General features: G+C 44.8%; 1 protein-coding gene across 8 annotated transcripts in view; it reads left to right on the forward strand.

Moving 5' to 3' along the window:
- The window catches only part of PEAK1 (pseudopodium enriched atypical kinase 1), a 296,325-nt gene extending 284,384 nt beyond the window's left edge, over window positions 1-11,941 (forward strand). For all 8 annotated transcript variants that reach the window (XM_029236367.1, XM_029236369.1, XM_029236366.1 and 5 more), the window contains one exon: window positions 7,889-11,941. In XM_029236367.1, coding sequence (XP_029092200.1) covers window positions 7,889-9,049 — 1,161 coding nt within the window. In that variant the 3' untranslated portion in view covers window positions 9,050-11,941. The remainder of the gene's footprint in view (window positions 1-7,888) is intronic.
- Window positions 11,942-16,049: the final 4,108 nt, after the last annotated feature.

Below are 16,049 nucleotides of genomic sequence, written 5' to 3' on the forward strand. Positions count from 1 at the left end.
TCTGGGGTACTAGGTATCTTCTCTTTTTAAAGTAGTCCTGGTCTTTGTTCTCAGGGATAGAGCACACAAAGCTCAGTGAAGAGGTACACTTTCCTATTACAGCACTGGAGCAGCTTCTTTTCTTCCAGCTATGCCAAGAATCTTGTTAAAAGCTTGTAATAAAGTAGAGGTGAACTGTGGAGACCAGCATCTTATTGCATTTTGACTCTGGAGTCTCCGATGATCTCATTTAGGTGGATGCTGAGAAAGCAAGACACTAAATGAAAAAGCATTAATAGGAATAACTATGGTTGGTAGGAATTTACAACTAGTTCAGACTATAGGATCAGGCAATTAATTACTGGCTTAGTGACAAGGAAAAAGCTATAGAGGAAACCACTTTCATTATCATAATTCAACACAAATATGCCCAGCGTTAGAACTTCACACAAAGTGATTGATCGGCAGCCAGCTCTACGGACTCATAGCCATCCTAGGTCAGCGTTCACTTTATTTCAGAGCTGAATGCATACAGAAGTGCCTTAAAGTCTCAACTGGAAATTGATTTAGAAAGGAGAAGTTTGGAGTACTCATGTAAACCTAGAATCAAGATGAATTGTCTAGTAGGAAAAGAGAGCCACAGATTTAATTAATGAGGTGAGAGGACATAGATAGGAATTATAAATTGGGATTCAAATTAAGTGAATTCCTAATCTGGACCCTCAGCAGGTTATTGAACTGTGCTGTGCCTCAGTTTCTCTAGTGTGATCATCCTGGGTGTCATTCTGTCAGCCTAAATTACTGGCTCAGGAACAGGTGATTTTCTTTTGATCCATATGCTGAGTGGGAGCATAAAAAGATTTGATGAGTACAAATCACAAATAAAATAGTAAAATCTTATACAGTTGCCTTCTTGAATCTCTCTTCTAGACTCCAAAATGTTTTCTGGGCATGTGAATATTTTTGCAGCAATTTAAGCTGTAAAAAACCTGGCCTACCTGACAGGTCTCATAGCAGATTCCTAAAGCATGGAGTTCTGAGTACTTGGGGCCCAGACAGCATTTATATATTAAACACTTAATCCATTTTGAATGTATTTGTAACAGCATTGAGTGTGTATAGGTCTTAGCTGTGTAGCAGCAAGTAAAGCAGTACTCCTCCTGGGCAGATCAAGGAATTGAGGTCAATCGGTGATCAGCCTGTATTCTTAGAGTGAGGTTGTACCAAATAATGGATATCAATTTAGAATTTGCCAGTTTTCATTCTATACTCTTTCCTGTATGGAGTTGTGCTTTTGGGTAATGTGACAAAATACCACAGATGGTATAGTGTGTGTATGATCTTCAGTGTTTCTCATTTCTGTCCCTCTACCATTCATTCCCTACCATATCCACCTCACTTAAAGTTGACTGAGAAACTGTAAAGTGCATAGTGCGAGCTGGAAATGAGAATCCCTGCTGATAAAGTGGAAGTCAGCTGAAGGCATACTAGGCCAACTGGGCCCATAATAGAAAAATAAAAGCTAATGTAGAATATTTTTGAAGAGTCCTGTATTTTGTAATTATTGCTTTCTTTGGGGAAAAGAGAAAATTGAACAGAATGATGAAGAACAGTGTCGTTTTGTGTGGTTTTGTGCAATACAAAACCCCTGAGCCTCCAAGGCAGCCTGGACTCAGCAGACAGCCCTCATTGTTCAGATTTTACTCATTTGTGTAGTCAGGTCATGAGTGTTTATTACCCAGATTTGTCAGCCATTGCCCCCTCCCCATCACCTTGCCAACTTCCACGTGTTTAATAAAAGCTATGCATATATTCTAGCTGTTCTGAGTAAATAAGCCTTATGGCTACACCAGGTCAGATGTCACCTTTCTTAGTATTTGTGCAGACATACTGAGCATGCACTAGGTGCCTTGCTCTGTGCTGGAACCCAAAGATACAAATATCTGCTCTTAAGACAGACAAAAGAAAAATGTGATATAGCTGTAATAACAGAGACATGTACATGAGATGCAGGTGAAACAGAAAGGAGGTTTAGGGTATATAGCGCTTTCTCTCCTGGACACACATGATGCATGTGATGACTTTGAAAAAAGTAAGTGGGAATCCCTCAGGCATATGAGGGGAGAAGAGGAGCCTAAGTCAGAGAGAATACCTGGAGGGTAGGAGTAGGGCTCTGGCTGCATGTAGTTTAGTGTGGCAAAAGTGGAAGAGGGGTGAGAACTAAGACTAGAAACAGAGGCCAAGCCAGGACCTTATCCTGTGAAGATAATGAGGAACCACGAGGAAGTTTATCCAATTTTTTTTTTTTTTGAAAGGTGGCTCTGGTGACCACATAGAAGGTGTATCTGAGGGGAATCACATGAGAGGCAGGGAGACCAGTTGGAAATCTTTTGTAGTAGACCAGCAAATGATAGTGGTAGCCATAGAGATGGAGAAAAGAGGATAATTTGAAAGTTATATGGGAACAAAATCAGTAGAAGTTGGTAATTAACTAGATGCAGGGAATGAAGATGGAGGAGAAATCCAGAGTGAACTTTATATCTCATCTAGTTGTTGGGACAGATAACAGAGCCATTCACCAATAGAGGGCATACTGGAATAACAGGGAATTTGGTGGGGAACAGTTCAGCTTTGGTTATGTTGAGTTTAAGGCATTCATCTATAGGATGGGACATACATGGAGAGAAATCAAGTAGGCCGTTGTATAGATAAGTCTGAAGCTCAGAGACAAGTTTGGATTGCAAATGTAGATGTGAAAGCCAGCAGTATATCAAGATGGCTGAATCCATGAGCTTACTGAAGGGAGTATGTCAATGTGAAAAGAGGATAGAGAGCAGACCCCTCAAACACCAGCATTTCAGGAAGCCTTTGGGAGGAAGGTAGAGTAAGTAAGAACAGATAATACCACTCCCCATTCAACAACTGATTTATTCCATAGCCATCCTGTTTTGCCAAATGTCCACCTTTTCCCCCCACCTCCCTACTTTGTTGCCTTAAACTGAATATCTATTCCACTCCCCAATACTGAAAGGGCATCAAGATGTACCCCCTCTTTACAGGTCCCAGGCATCGTAGGCATTCTGAAGGGGTCAGTAGCATTAGACACATAACGCTGTCTTCTCCTTCCCAGCTGCTTTTAATGAGGCTTTACAGTCAAAGCCCCCCACAGTCTACTTTCTTAAAGTTAGCTATCTAGGTTGAGATTATTATAACAAACATAAATGCTTTATAATGGCAAATTTGCCTCAAAGATATGCAGAGTAGTTACCATGAGCAACACAGAAAATGAGCTCCTGCACTGAAATGAATGTTTGGAGTTAAACTTCTCAGGTTGTGTGTGAGGATCCATTGTCAGCTCTGTTTCCCCACTAAGATCAGGCTTGTGTTAAGTGTTGTATATTTTGACCTGGGTCTAAGAAGGTCTCAGGAGAGATTAATTTGGCTCTGATTCTGGAAGCATTTTTCCCCCATTTTCCAACAGATGATTTAACAGTGGTTGAGGAGTCCCCCACCCCACTGTATTTAGGGGCTCTGGCCAGATTGCTTCAGGATGCTCTGTTCCACAGATAGGAAGCTTAAGGAGCTGTCGGATACTTGTTTGAATGCACAATTGGTAGGAATCAATATTTCTCCTTCCCCTTCTCTGTTCTCACTCATCTTTATTAACTCAGACAAGCACTCAGTTTCCCCCAAACCTCTGTTTTTGTGACAATGTATTGTCCACATTGGTGGGCGTGGAGCTACCAGCTGGCTGACTGTCCCTTTTGATGTTCTTCTGGCTTCCTCTGGAGAGGTAGCTCCAGAAGGTGTGCCTTGTGAGTGGGCAGAGAGGCGAGAGTCACTGTACCCAGGATGGGCATCCCTTCGTGCTTGTGCTCCTCACACGAAGTGTTCCCTTTTCATGAATTAGGCATTGCCACCTTCATAGAACCGAGAACTTGTGCACAAAGAGGACCTATGGCATATTTTACAAGATTCAACCTTCACCAGCCTGGTTTTGTTCTCTTGCTGCAGTCTCCATGCAAACGACTCCAGGATCTTGATGTTGCAGCGCCCTCTAGTGTCACTGTGGCTCAGGCTCTCCTAGGGCTTTTCTTCCCATTCAGAAAATGTACACAGTACAGTCTGTCAAAACTGGCAGCATTTTAAATAGGCTTTCCCATATATAGTCAAAACAAATATGAGATGATTTTTCTCCCATTACAAAAGGGAATCTTACATGAAGATATGGGACCATTCCAGCTCCAGTTTTGTTCCTATTTCAAAATTTTGTGAAGCCTAGGAGTCCTGCGGCAATCATTCTTCCTGAGGAGTGGATCTTTCAGTTCAAGCCAGCTACGCTTTGTAAGGAAAGAGTATGAATTCCTTTCAAGAAAAGTAAATAAAAATGGGAGGCCAAGAAGAAGTTACTTTGATCTCTGCTAGAGAAAATACTGGGTAAGGGAAGAAGGAAAAAAAACAACAACCAGCTGGAAGAACCCTGTCCATTTGTTCTGAAAAGAGTGGCTCGTTTTCTGAAATGACTTTTGGACTAGAAATTTATCATCTGAAGAAAAATGGCTACTATGTGGTCCATAGAATAACATAATACTCCTACCTAAATTAACGTCATCGCAGGCTCCATAATAAAGATTTATGAGATACCCATCATATGAGAAATCCTATTATGGAAATCTGCATAGGTCTGTGTTTTGGTTGTAACTGTTCTCATGGTTATGAGCCAATCAGAAGCCCTGGTATTTTGTTTTCCTCTTTCACACTCCAGTCTTCTCCCTTTCTCCTTTGCCCTTACAACTAGAGTGACCCATTATTCTCCAGCCTGTCTACTACGTATTATAAGATGAAGAGATAAGGAAGTGCTGCCTCCTCAGCTTGGCTATTTAAGCAGACCATTTTCCTTCAGAGCATCCAAAATGACTGAACAATTTATCATTTCTTCTTTGTAAATCACTTTGAACTTTTATCTCAAGTTGATCTGTGAAGCTAAACATAAATTCTTGTCGTAGGATCCATGCTCTTGTCTACTGACAAAGCTCTAGGATATCTTATATAAATGTGTGTGTGTATGTGTGTGTGTGTGTGTATGTGTGTGTGTGTAGATAAAATTAGAATAGAAATAACAATTAGAGTATCATCTCTGCTTCTAATGCCAAACCACAAGGTGGCAAGTTGTTTTCAGTGCAACTTGGCATAGTGAAAACTACAGTTGGGCCAAACAGTTCTTTCTCTCTTAGCCTTAGGTTGGCCCATCTTAGATCAGAACATGCTGTTGATCTTGACTTGTTTGTCAGGGCTAACCTGGCATGGAGGTGTGAAACTTTAACGGTCCCTCTTTAGCTGCCCTCTATGAAACCTATGGTCAGAGAGCCTCCTTGCTGGGGCTAGTGGCTCTCAGACTCAAAACAAAGATGCATTTTTCTGTCTTGCTCTCTTTGTTCGAAAAAATATGAGGATTCTATAATGCATCATTTTAGCATTTATAAGTTGTTAACTGTTTTTTGTTTTGTTTTTTTGCGGTACGCGGGCCTCTCACTGCTGTGGCCTCTCCCGCTGCGGAGCACAGGCTCCGGACGCACAGGCTCAGCGGCCATGGCTCACGGGCCCAGCTGCTCCGTGGCATGTGGGATCCTCCCGGACCGGGGCACGAACCCACGTCCCCTGCATCGGCAGGCGGACCCCCAACCACTGCGCCACCAGGGAAGCCCTGTTAACTGTTTTAGTCATTATGAATGTTACATTTGTACAGCTTTGTAGTTTACAGATATGCTCTACATACTTGATCTCATTTGATTCTCATAATTGCCCTGTGAAGTACGTTTCAGTATTCTTTATATTGTGTCCTTTATTAGAAAGACTGGGACCCAGAGAAATTAAGAGAAATGCCCAAGGTTACACAGCTAGTAGCGAGGCTAAATGCTAGGCCTCTCAAGTCTTTGGTGAGTGTCCTTTCTATAGGATGACAGCGAGAGTTTAACTACACAGTCTAATTCAGCCAAACTCAGTGGTATTTGATTGACTTTTCAAAGGCTGAGGAGTTGGGACCTTTGAACTTTCATCCCAGTAGGCAGTGTGATATTGAGCAAATTATTAAAACTGGAAATGGGGTTAATGGTACCATGTCCTGGATCTAACTCCCATACAACTAAGTGATGACTAGTATAGGATTTTTGAATACCTAGTGATGTATAAATATGAAATATTGCCAACAGTATAGTATAGAAAGAATTCATGTTGTGACTAATGAGTGTATAGGATTATATATTATACTGCATGTGCTGAGACTTTGAGAGCTTTCCAAAGATAATACTTTCTGAAAGATATATGTTTGAACTTGAACTCAGTCTGGGGATATCTCTGTTTTAAGACCAGAAGTTTGCTTAAAGAAGAGATGCTTACTGTGCCCTCAAACTTATTAGGTAGGTGGTAGAAGACTTGAAGAAACTTGTTTTCAGACCTCTGTGTGTGTGTGTGCGCGTGTGTGCATGCGTGTGTGTGTGTGGCACTGAATCACTCATATCAAGTCTCTAACTGTAATAAATATGTATAAATACAGTAAATGAGAGAGGGATGTTCCTCTCTCTTGAGACTCCTTTGCCTTTGGTCCTTTTTTTTTTTTAATATCTATTTGAATGGAAATCAGAGCATGCTGCTTCTCCGAACTGAGAACCCATCAGCGTCCTCCTAAGATGTACATTTTTCTTTTTAAATAGAAATGACTAGAAAAGCTTTTTAAAATTTGCATTTCTGTGTTACTGCAATAAACGGGCAAATGTAAACACTACAGAGCACCTGTTGCTGGGAGGCTTTGGTGTTCGTGAGATGCAGCAGCGTGCTCCTGCTGGGGAGGAGGAGTGGCAAGTGTGTACCTGCTTCCCAGGGTCGTGGAGGATCTGTCTGGACCAGACTATTATGATCTATGAACTATTATGATCTATGAACTGGTGTTGGAGACTCAGCCTTCCGTTGTCAACTTCTCATATCATATCATGAGGAGAATCCATTTAGGGGTGATTTTATTTACTCTTTGCTTTTCTAACCCTTTAAGACCAGAAATACAATAGTTGTTTTAGTATGTAGAACTCTTGGCTAATGTTTTTGATCAAGCAACTCTTCCTTGATCCGTAACCACTTAAGGTCTTTTTGAGAGGCCTTACTGCTTGAATATTAGGCCTTCAGTGAGGGCTGTTAAGAGAAAGTGTAAAACTCAGACCCCTGCCATTGAAATGTTGGTTTTGCTCTGACTAGTTGAGATCAACGATTCTCTCACTCTTTCATCTCTACCCTGCCAGTGAACCATGAGTGCCTGAGTTGTGACCATCACAATGACATTCGTTAAAAAGTTAGGAAAACCCACAGTTTACCTGGCCAATTGTATGTCACTCTCATGACCGGTGATATAATAAGGTATTCTGGCCTACTTTATGAGCCATTTATTGAGCTGCTGTATAAGTCTAGGCTGTAAACCTCCACAGAAAGCGGGTGGAAAATGACTTTTTGTTGTTCAGTTTTCTAGATGAGGGGCAAGGTACAGTGGAAAGAGGAAGCTTTGGTGTTAGACAGACTTAGGTTTGCAAACTGGTGGCCCTGGGGTTTTTTTGTTTTGCTCTGTTTTGGTTTTGGTTTGTTTCTTTAATTCTTAGGTCCTCCGCCTACTTTGAAGAGTTAGTGTAAGGACTAGAGATAATACACATGAAGTTAAGCATGTAGACACTGTTGCTGTCACTCAGCACAGGATTGCCAAGACCCTTTCTGATGACTCAGCTCTAACGCTGTGTCTTCACTGCAACACTGTTGCCTTTGCCACTGCAGACTCCCACCAGTCACCTTCCAGGTAACACTTCTTTACACATCATAAGCCTTATTATGAAAGTGTGCATTTTAAACTGTGTTCTTTGCTTTCTTCTTACAGATCTGTAAGAGCAAAGCTAAAGAATCGCAGCAGTATTATCACAGCTTGGCTGTCCGGCAGAGTCTGGCTGTCCATTTTAACATCCAGCAGGACTGTGGTCACTTCCTTGCTGAAGTTCCTAAACGTCTGCTTCCCTGGGAGGACCCTGATGCCCCGGAAGAGGAAGAGGATGAAATGGAAGCGACAGAAGAGGTGAAAGGAGGAACTGATGGAAAAAGCCCAGAGCCCGGCTCTGAAGCAGAGTCATCCCACAAAGAAAGCCAGGCAGTCGTTAGCAGGAAGCAGAGAAGCCACGTCGTGGTCATCACCAGAGAGGTTCCCTGTCTCACCGTGGCCGACTTTGTGCGAGACTCTCTAGCGCAGCATGGGAAAAGCCCTGACGTGTATGAGAGGCAAGTGTGTCTGCTGCTCTTACAGCTGTGCTCCGGCCTGGAGCACCTCAAACCCTACCACGTCACTCACTGCGATCTGCGTCTGGAGAACCTGCTGCTTGTCCATTACCAGCCCGGGGGACCCGCCCAGGGCCTTGGGCCTGCGGAGCCCAGCCCCACCTCTTCTTGTCCCACGAGGCTCATAGTAAGCAACTTCTCTCAAGCCAAGCAGAAGAGCCATCTGGTAGACCCTGAGATCCTCCGGGACCAGTCCCGCCTCGCCCCAGAGATCATCACAGCCACCCAGTATAAAAAGTGTGATGAGTTCCAGACAGGCATCCTCATCTACGAGATGCTGCACCTGCCCAACCCCTTCGATGAGAACCCAGAGCTGAAGGAGAAGGAATACACTCGAGCAGACCTGCCTCGCATCCCACTCCGCTCCCCCTATTCCCGGGGCCTGCAGCAGCTGGCCAGCTGCCTCTTGAACCCCAACCCTTCTGAGCGGCTCCTCATTTCAGGCGCCAAAGGCATCCTCCAGTGTCTGCTCTGGGGCCCCCGGGAAGGCCTCTTCCAGACTTTCACTGCCTCCCCGAGCCCAGTGCAGAGGAATGCTCTGCTCCAAAACTGGCTAGACATCAAGCGAACACTGCTCATGATCAAGTTTGCTGAGAAGTCCCTGGACAGGGAAGGTGGCGTCAGCCTGGAGGACTGGCTTTGTGCTCAGTATTTGGCTTTTGCTACTCCAGACTCCCTCAGCTGCGTCGTGAAAATCCTGCAGCCCCGTTAACGTGTCCCAGTTGCTGCTCTTACTTCATTGTCGCCTTCTTCAAGTGGCTCACACACTTCCCCTTCCTAGCACTCACACAGAATTCAAGGAAAGGGGAGAGACGAGCCTTCCATCCCCATCCACTCTGAAAGGTTGTCCTCAGCTCTGAATCCAGTGAGACTCTGAGTCCCTCTTAATTTCACAGAAAGTCAGCCGCACAAACATGCAGCTGCCTTCCATGGGAATGCCTTCTGCCCTAACTGTCCCCCAAATGCAGGGAAAGTGAAGACATGTCCTTGAAGGGACAGCTCCTCTGGTTTGAACTCAGTGAGCTGGGTCCAGTTCCTCCATAATTCTGAATAGCTCCTGTCTCTTTAACACCGTGTATTTATTCTCACTAGCAATAGACGGATTTAACCAGTCCTTACCACCATCCACTAAGCTCTCACAACAGACTTTCTTCCTTTAAAGAATCAATAACTGACTCTCTTACCAGGCGGAACTGCCATCCCTAGCATCAGCCCAGTTTTGGTTCCGGGGACTGTATCCTTTGTTCCAGGAGGAGTAGAAGGACGAGGAGAGATCCCATCCTCTGGGTCATGAACCCATTTTCATGTCTATTATCGATAAGTGTGTGCACTGCATGGAGGGCAGCCCTAACCGTCTCCCCTCTGCTGCCACTGCCTGATTCTCCTTCACCTCTACTCTCTCCCCACTTGCCAATGAAGTTTGGGCTTATCGGCCACTTGTGGCCCATTACAGAGCTGACCCAAGGTGGTGTCACCAGTGCCTCAGCAGGGTGGAGTGCAGTTCAGATCTTATAAATAGCTGGCAGGACACAAGGAGATGATTTTCCTGCATGTGCAATTCTCTAGGGGACATCAGGGGAACAGAGTTTAAAGTACTGTTCTTTGATTACTGTCAGAGCTGTCAACGTTGGCAGCCAGGGCTGCCGGTGCCCAGATCACAGTTTTCCCTCGAGCAGTAATTGGCCAGCTTCCTTCTGTCAGTAGCCCGCGTTAACTAGTCTACCAAATGCTGTAGACAACAGCCCTGCGCGAAACGGCTGTCAGTGGAGCTGTGACGTCTCCTTAGAGGGCATGGCGTGGCTGGCTGTTAGGACGGCCAGAAGGCAGGGGAAGGGGAGAAGGCCGCTGATGGGACTGCTGACCTCCTCCCCAGAATGCCGGCCTTTTCTAGAGAGACCGCCTCCCAGTGCCCAGGCACATTGCTCCTTGTGACCCTCTGAAATGGCTCTGGAGGACAGCTCCCAGGGAACTTGGATTGCTGAGGTGGGTGGCTGAGAGCTGTTCACCACACGTGGGGTCTGTGCTCCTCCTCTATGGATATATGTGCAATTTGGGTATGTATTTTTTTTTCGCTGTATATACAATGTTTATGTTGCAACTTCACCTGAAGCAATATCTCCAGAAACCCTCCCCTTCTTCCCTTGGCACATATTTGAGCTGAGTGACGAGTGTTCCTTCCACCGGGGTGTGTGCGTGTATGTGTGTGTGTGTGTGTGTGTGTTTTATTCCAAACTGTGAGTATCTGTTCTGTTTACTTCAACCTTGAAATCCCAAGAGTCACTCAGTGTGAGAGTGTGTACACGTATGTACCCGTGTGTGTGCACATGCACGCTGGAAGTAGAGGCCAGGCCTCTGGGGGAGCAACCTGTGGCAGGGTTGATAGACGCGTTCTCTGCACTGGTTGGTGAGACAGCCCTGGGCCCCTCATCTACCGGTGCAGAGTTTGTTAAAGCCAAGCCTGATTGTGCAGTATTACTTAGATAGCACGTTAGTGGCCTTTTGGTAATTTCTAAACTTTTAACATTATTAACAACCTTTCATGTGATTCACCTATATCAAAGAGGATCAAGAAAGGAGAAGAATGTATTTTATTGTGCTCTTCTTTGTTTCTTTTTCTTTTTTTTTTTTTTAGAGAATGGGACATGTGAGGCTCCCTATGGAACATGTGCCTGTCCTCCTGGCCAGCAGTACAGGACTTCCAGGGAAGAGAGCTGGTTGGCCCACAAAGAGTCTTGTCTCTGCCCCTAGGAATGGCCGCAAGGTGGGCATGCCGCTGCAGGCCAGCAGTCCACTCTCTCTCTCGGTGTCCTGTGACATGGCCACACCTTGCCTAGCAGGCTGGTGTTCGGTTCACCTTAGCATAGCCCATGTGCACATAACTCCCTGCCCAATTATACACTGAAGTGGCAGTGCACAGACCCCTGACCCTGTCAGCCAGCACGTTCCCTTAGCAGCCCCCCTCCGTGGTTTGCATATTGAGACACTTTCTCAATGTCACTCTCGTGGTGCCTTGCCCATGTAAATTTGAATGTTGACTATTTAATGAGGTTTCATATTTAATGAAGAATGTTTCCTGGTCCCTCTATTTGTTCTCTAGGTATCCTCCCTCCCCCAACACACACACTTTTTTTCTCTGTTTCTGTTTTGCCTTGGACCCAGTCTTCTTCATTTTAACTCTATAGTATTATAATCATGGACACCCTCCACTACCGTTATCTCATAGCACTGGCAAACCGAGCACCTCTTCACATCAGATGTGTTTAGTACTGTTTTCATATTCAGATTTGTTAAGGGCAAAAGAGTAATGCCAACTAGTCAGAGAAGGGACTCAGGCGTCCCTGAGACAGGTGGCTAGATTAACAGCTCTCTGAGTGAGGGCCAAGGAATGTAAGGTGGGGAGGGAAGAAGGTGTTACAGGTTAGAGCAGAATAGGCAAAATAACCCCATTTCTAGGCAAGAAGTATTTACATCAGGTGGTCCTCCAAATATTTTTCCAAATATGATGAAATTCAGTCAATCTCATCACAAATATTTTACATTTCCATTTTAATTGTAGTGGGAACTTCGAATACATTCATCAACTGGAAAGAAATCCTGCCCTCAGACACAGACATACATACATACATATTTATATATATATATATATATATATATATATGAGTTTTGGATTGTGACTAGTATAGCACTTTGTTTTCTCAAGTAATGTCAAGTTATTGTCTTCAATACTGATTGGATTTTTTCTCTTCTATTGAAGTTTATACTATAGATTCTTCCATTTATATTGAGAATTTGAACAATTAAGCCGCTATTGGAACTTTTCCTTAAGCCACATGAGCAAGAATAATCTCTCGTACACATTTGGGTACTAGAGAAACAGGACAATGGCTGGAGTAGCCAAGACCAAGACTGAATGTACAGCAGAGTGCCTTGTTAGCATGATAACCTCGTCTGGGAAGGAAGGGAATTAGATGTTCCACAGGAAGGACGGGGGCTGTGAGAGGGCTCTTTTGCTAGCCTGAGGAGAGCCCCTTTGGTGTACTAGTGTGATGTCCAGAAGCTAATTCGTCAAGAATAACAGCAGGATGGGGAAAAGAGCAGTCGCAACATGTGGAATCAACAACAAAAGAATCGGGAAGGACGTCCACCAACCCCTAGGCTAAGTCTGAATTGGAAGCCAGGAATATAGCAGTGGGTTTCAAGTTTTGCCCTCGGAAGATAAACCGGGTGAGATATATGGGGGGGCACAAGCACCCACACTCCCTAGCCTACTGATGTTGAGGGGCTAAAAGTAAAACCTATTTGTTAGGATTTCAAGACTCTGAGTAACCTTTCATTGTCAGTGGGCGACAGTTGTGCTTCCAAACTCAGAATAAGTTTGTGAACTTAGAAAACTCTAAGCCAAGAGATCCGAACCTCTAGAAATATTAATGATATTTCTGGGAGTTAAACTACCTAAAATTGTATTTTAAAGTTTCCAGCATTGTAAAATTTCCATGAAAGACCTTTGGGGCCTACTAAACGGTAGGATGTAGAAGGATTGCACTCAGCTTCCCAAATTTGAATTAAGAATACTTTGGTGCTGGGAAGTAACCTGACTTGGTTTTGCTGATAACCTGCAACTAGGATTTTTCCCTAGATGTTACCAGCAGTGATCTGAAAAAATCAGGCTAGTTCCAGAAATTGGGATGGACTTATTATTCTGCACTATATTCCAAATGATTCTAGATGTATAAATGAAGTATGAGCATACTTTGGGGTGGGGGGGGAGGAACTTGACTCCCTGGGTTAACTCTGACATGTTTTTTATTCCCCTCACTAGTTGGTAAGGATTAAAGATTCTGGTTCAGCCTAATGAGTAAACAGGATGGCTGCCCACGAAACCGGGTTATTAAGTTTTGCCTCATTGAAGCTCATATTCTCAAAGGCCCTAAGTGCTGTGCTGAGACGAATCCAAGTGCCGCTCTTGCTGAAGTGCGCACTGCAGCCCAGCTGTCCACGCTGATGGCAGCGCTGAAAGTGGGGATTCCGTTGGACCAAAAATGATGCCATAAGGGAAGCCACAAGAGGTGCAGTGCAAGATCCTAGGTAGAGATTATGCCAAAGAAATCAAGCCTTTTTGTCCTGATGCTTCTTAGATGATGAGGTTGAGTTATGACAGATGCCATGGGAGGAGAATTCACATACATTCCACATCCAGGTATTCAGCTGATAAAATAATGCATCCTCAAATAAGCACCTATTTTTTTAAAACAAGTCCATTTTGTGTATTAGGAAAAAAAAGATGATGATGATGAAGAAGAAGAAGAAAACCTTGCGCAGATTATAAAGTTCCCCAGTATTTAAGGAGAAGGAGCTGTTTCCTCTCTCGTTGACATGGTTGTGACTACTGCCCAAACTTCAGTTTGGGAACATCATATCCACGTAATACTGAGAGCTGAGGAATTTTTTAAGAGAGATATGGTAGTTTCCATAGGTTTGTTTAAAGAACTCTTGGGAAACTTCTTAACAAATTATAATATTTTTTTATAAACCTTCCTACTGAGGTGTTTATCACTCACCATCACCACCATTTAATATTTATAAGTGCCCATAATGTACAAGGTGCTATACAGCTGTTAAACACCCCCCTCTCTGCAGCTGTTTGAAATTAGAGTAGGTTTTTGCGTCAGCCACTGCTAGAAGCTTTCCCCACCTGGGCTGGCGGCAGGGGCTTGCATCCGGACATCCCATCGCATGTTTCCCACTCCAGAGAGCCTCCGCGTTTATTCCAGCTTCTCACCTTTACCCATCCATTTGCTTCCATGTTTGTTGTTGTTTTTTTTTTAATCCAGAAAGTTTCAGGGAATCCAAAGAGGTCGGACATTTTCTAACCTAGCAGAAGTACAGAGTCATATATTTTGCTACAAATATTATATTATGGAAAATCCACTTTGCCCGTGTAGTGTGTGGAAAGTATGTGTGTGTCCGCACTCATGATAACTTGAATGTTGAACCAGTCCTATGGCTTCAGGGTAGCGTTTTTGAAAGATAAACCACACTGCTTCAGGAAACTTGCTCCAAATACTACTTGGTTATCCCTTCCCTTAGCAGATGTGTGAACACACTGGGATGGGATTTTTCTGTTGATGATATGCCGGGCATTTTGGCGTGAGATGAGGGCAGAAGCCAGATGTCCTTCTCAGTGATTTGAATCATGGCAGCCCTCATTCCACTCTCTCTTTCATTCCCCATGGCTCTGCCCATGCTCTCTTTTTGAAAATCTTTTTTCTTTTGCTCTTTCCTGGAGCTTCACCTCTACTTAACATGTTTTGGAGTTGTATAAACCTACCAATGAAAGGTCCCCTCTGTCACCAGGTGGCGCCGCCCTTTGGTTTGCTGTGGTACTTTGCTGTGTTCTCTGTGGCATCATGTTACTGTGTAAATAAATTCATTTTCATATACACTAAAAACCAGACGAGCGCTTGTCCTTTCAGCAGCTCTCCCACACTGACGTGCTGCGGGGGAGGGGGAGTTTGGTTGCAGACATGGTTACATCTTAAATTCCAGGATGCATGCCCTCTTGAATGCCCCTCCCTGCTGACCTGGACTATATTTCGATTCGTTCCCTCCCTAAACTGAGAAAACCAGGCATGGAAGGGAACGAGAAGGCCTTCAGCTTTCCCCCAGAGCTCAGAGGGCTGCGGGTTTGCTGTGTGAGATCGCCCCCTGGTGACCAGTCACCATATAGACTTCCTGGGTTTGTAGTATCACACGTTTGAGAGGTTTGGTTAGCAGGCTGTGGCTGAGCCTCTGAGCGGCCATCTGAGAGCTCTGCAGACAATACGAGCAAGGCAGGGCCTTGTACAGTATCATATGCTACAGAATCCACATCGTTTGCCTGTTCCTAAAGGTACACGGTCACACACAGTGTCCTCACAGAGGCAGACAAGCCAATGTGCAGGCACTTCAGGAGCCGAGAGTGGAGGCCACCGGGCTCAGGCAGGACGAGTCGGCAGTGGGCGGTGGCAGTGACAGCTGGCACGTTATTGGAGTAGAACGAGTGAAAGTGCAAACATGAGCTCTAAACCCCGGACAGTGGGCGCTGTCTCCAGCCCAGTGTTTCTGCTTCTCTCCACTAGCAAGCACTCTGGACTTTTCAGACATGGTATTTAAGGGATATTCCAGAAAACTGATTGCCATACTCAAGATTTATGTTGCTGAGGAGGCAACACCCATATTCATGTGGGCCTCAGAGCTCTCTCTGTTGCCTGGGCCTAGGAGGAAGGGTCAGCAACAAAACTGAGAGACGACCCCCAGGGACACGGGCTCTGCTTGCTGGAGAGGAGCCGGGGAGCTAGCCTTCCTCGTTGTGAGCACAGCACACTGGCTTCTGGAGGAAGAGAACCAAAGACAAAGACAGACAGCTGGAGCTGTTCCAGGGATGGAGCACACTAGGCTTGGGTTGCTGTCTAATGCTCTGCTGGTGAGTGGCCAACCGGGGCCCCTGGAAAGATACAAGCTTGGATGGTGGGACCAGTTCAGGGCTGCCCAAGCCTGACTCCAAGTGAGGTGGAGCACGGTCATCAATGGGATCACTTTGTCCTTTGGTATAGCTGGAGACAGATCCTATTTCCCCTCCATCACCTTGCACAGCATGGGATCCATTCCTAGGAATTCCGTTAGTGGGCCCTCAGGAAGACCACTCTTCCCTTTTGATTCTGGGTTGTCCAGAG

Source organism: Monodon monoceros, unplaced genomic scaffold (genome assembly GCF_005190385.1).
Source record: "Monodon monoceros isolate NGI ecotype Baffin Bay Population unplaced genomic scaffold, NGI_Narwhal_1 Super_Scaffold_21, whole genome shotgun sequence".
NCBI lineage: Eukaryota > Metazoa > Chordata > Mammalia > Artiodactyla > Monodontidae > Monodon > Monodon monoceros.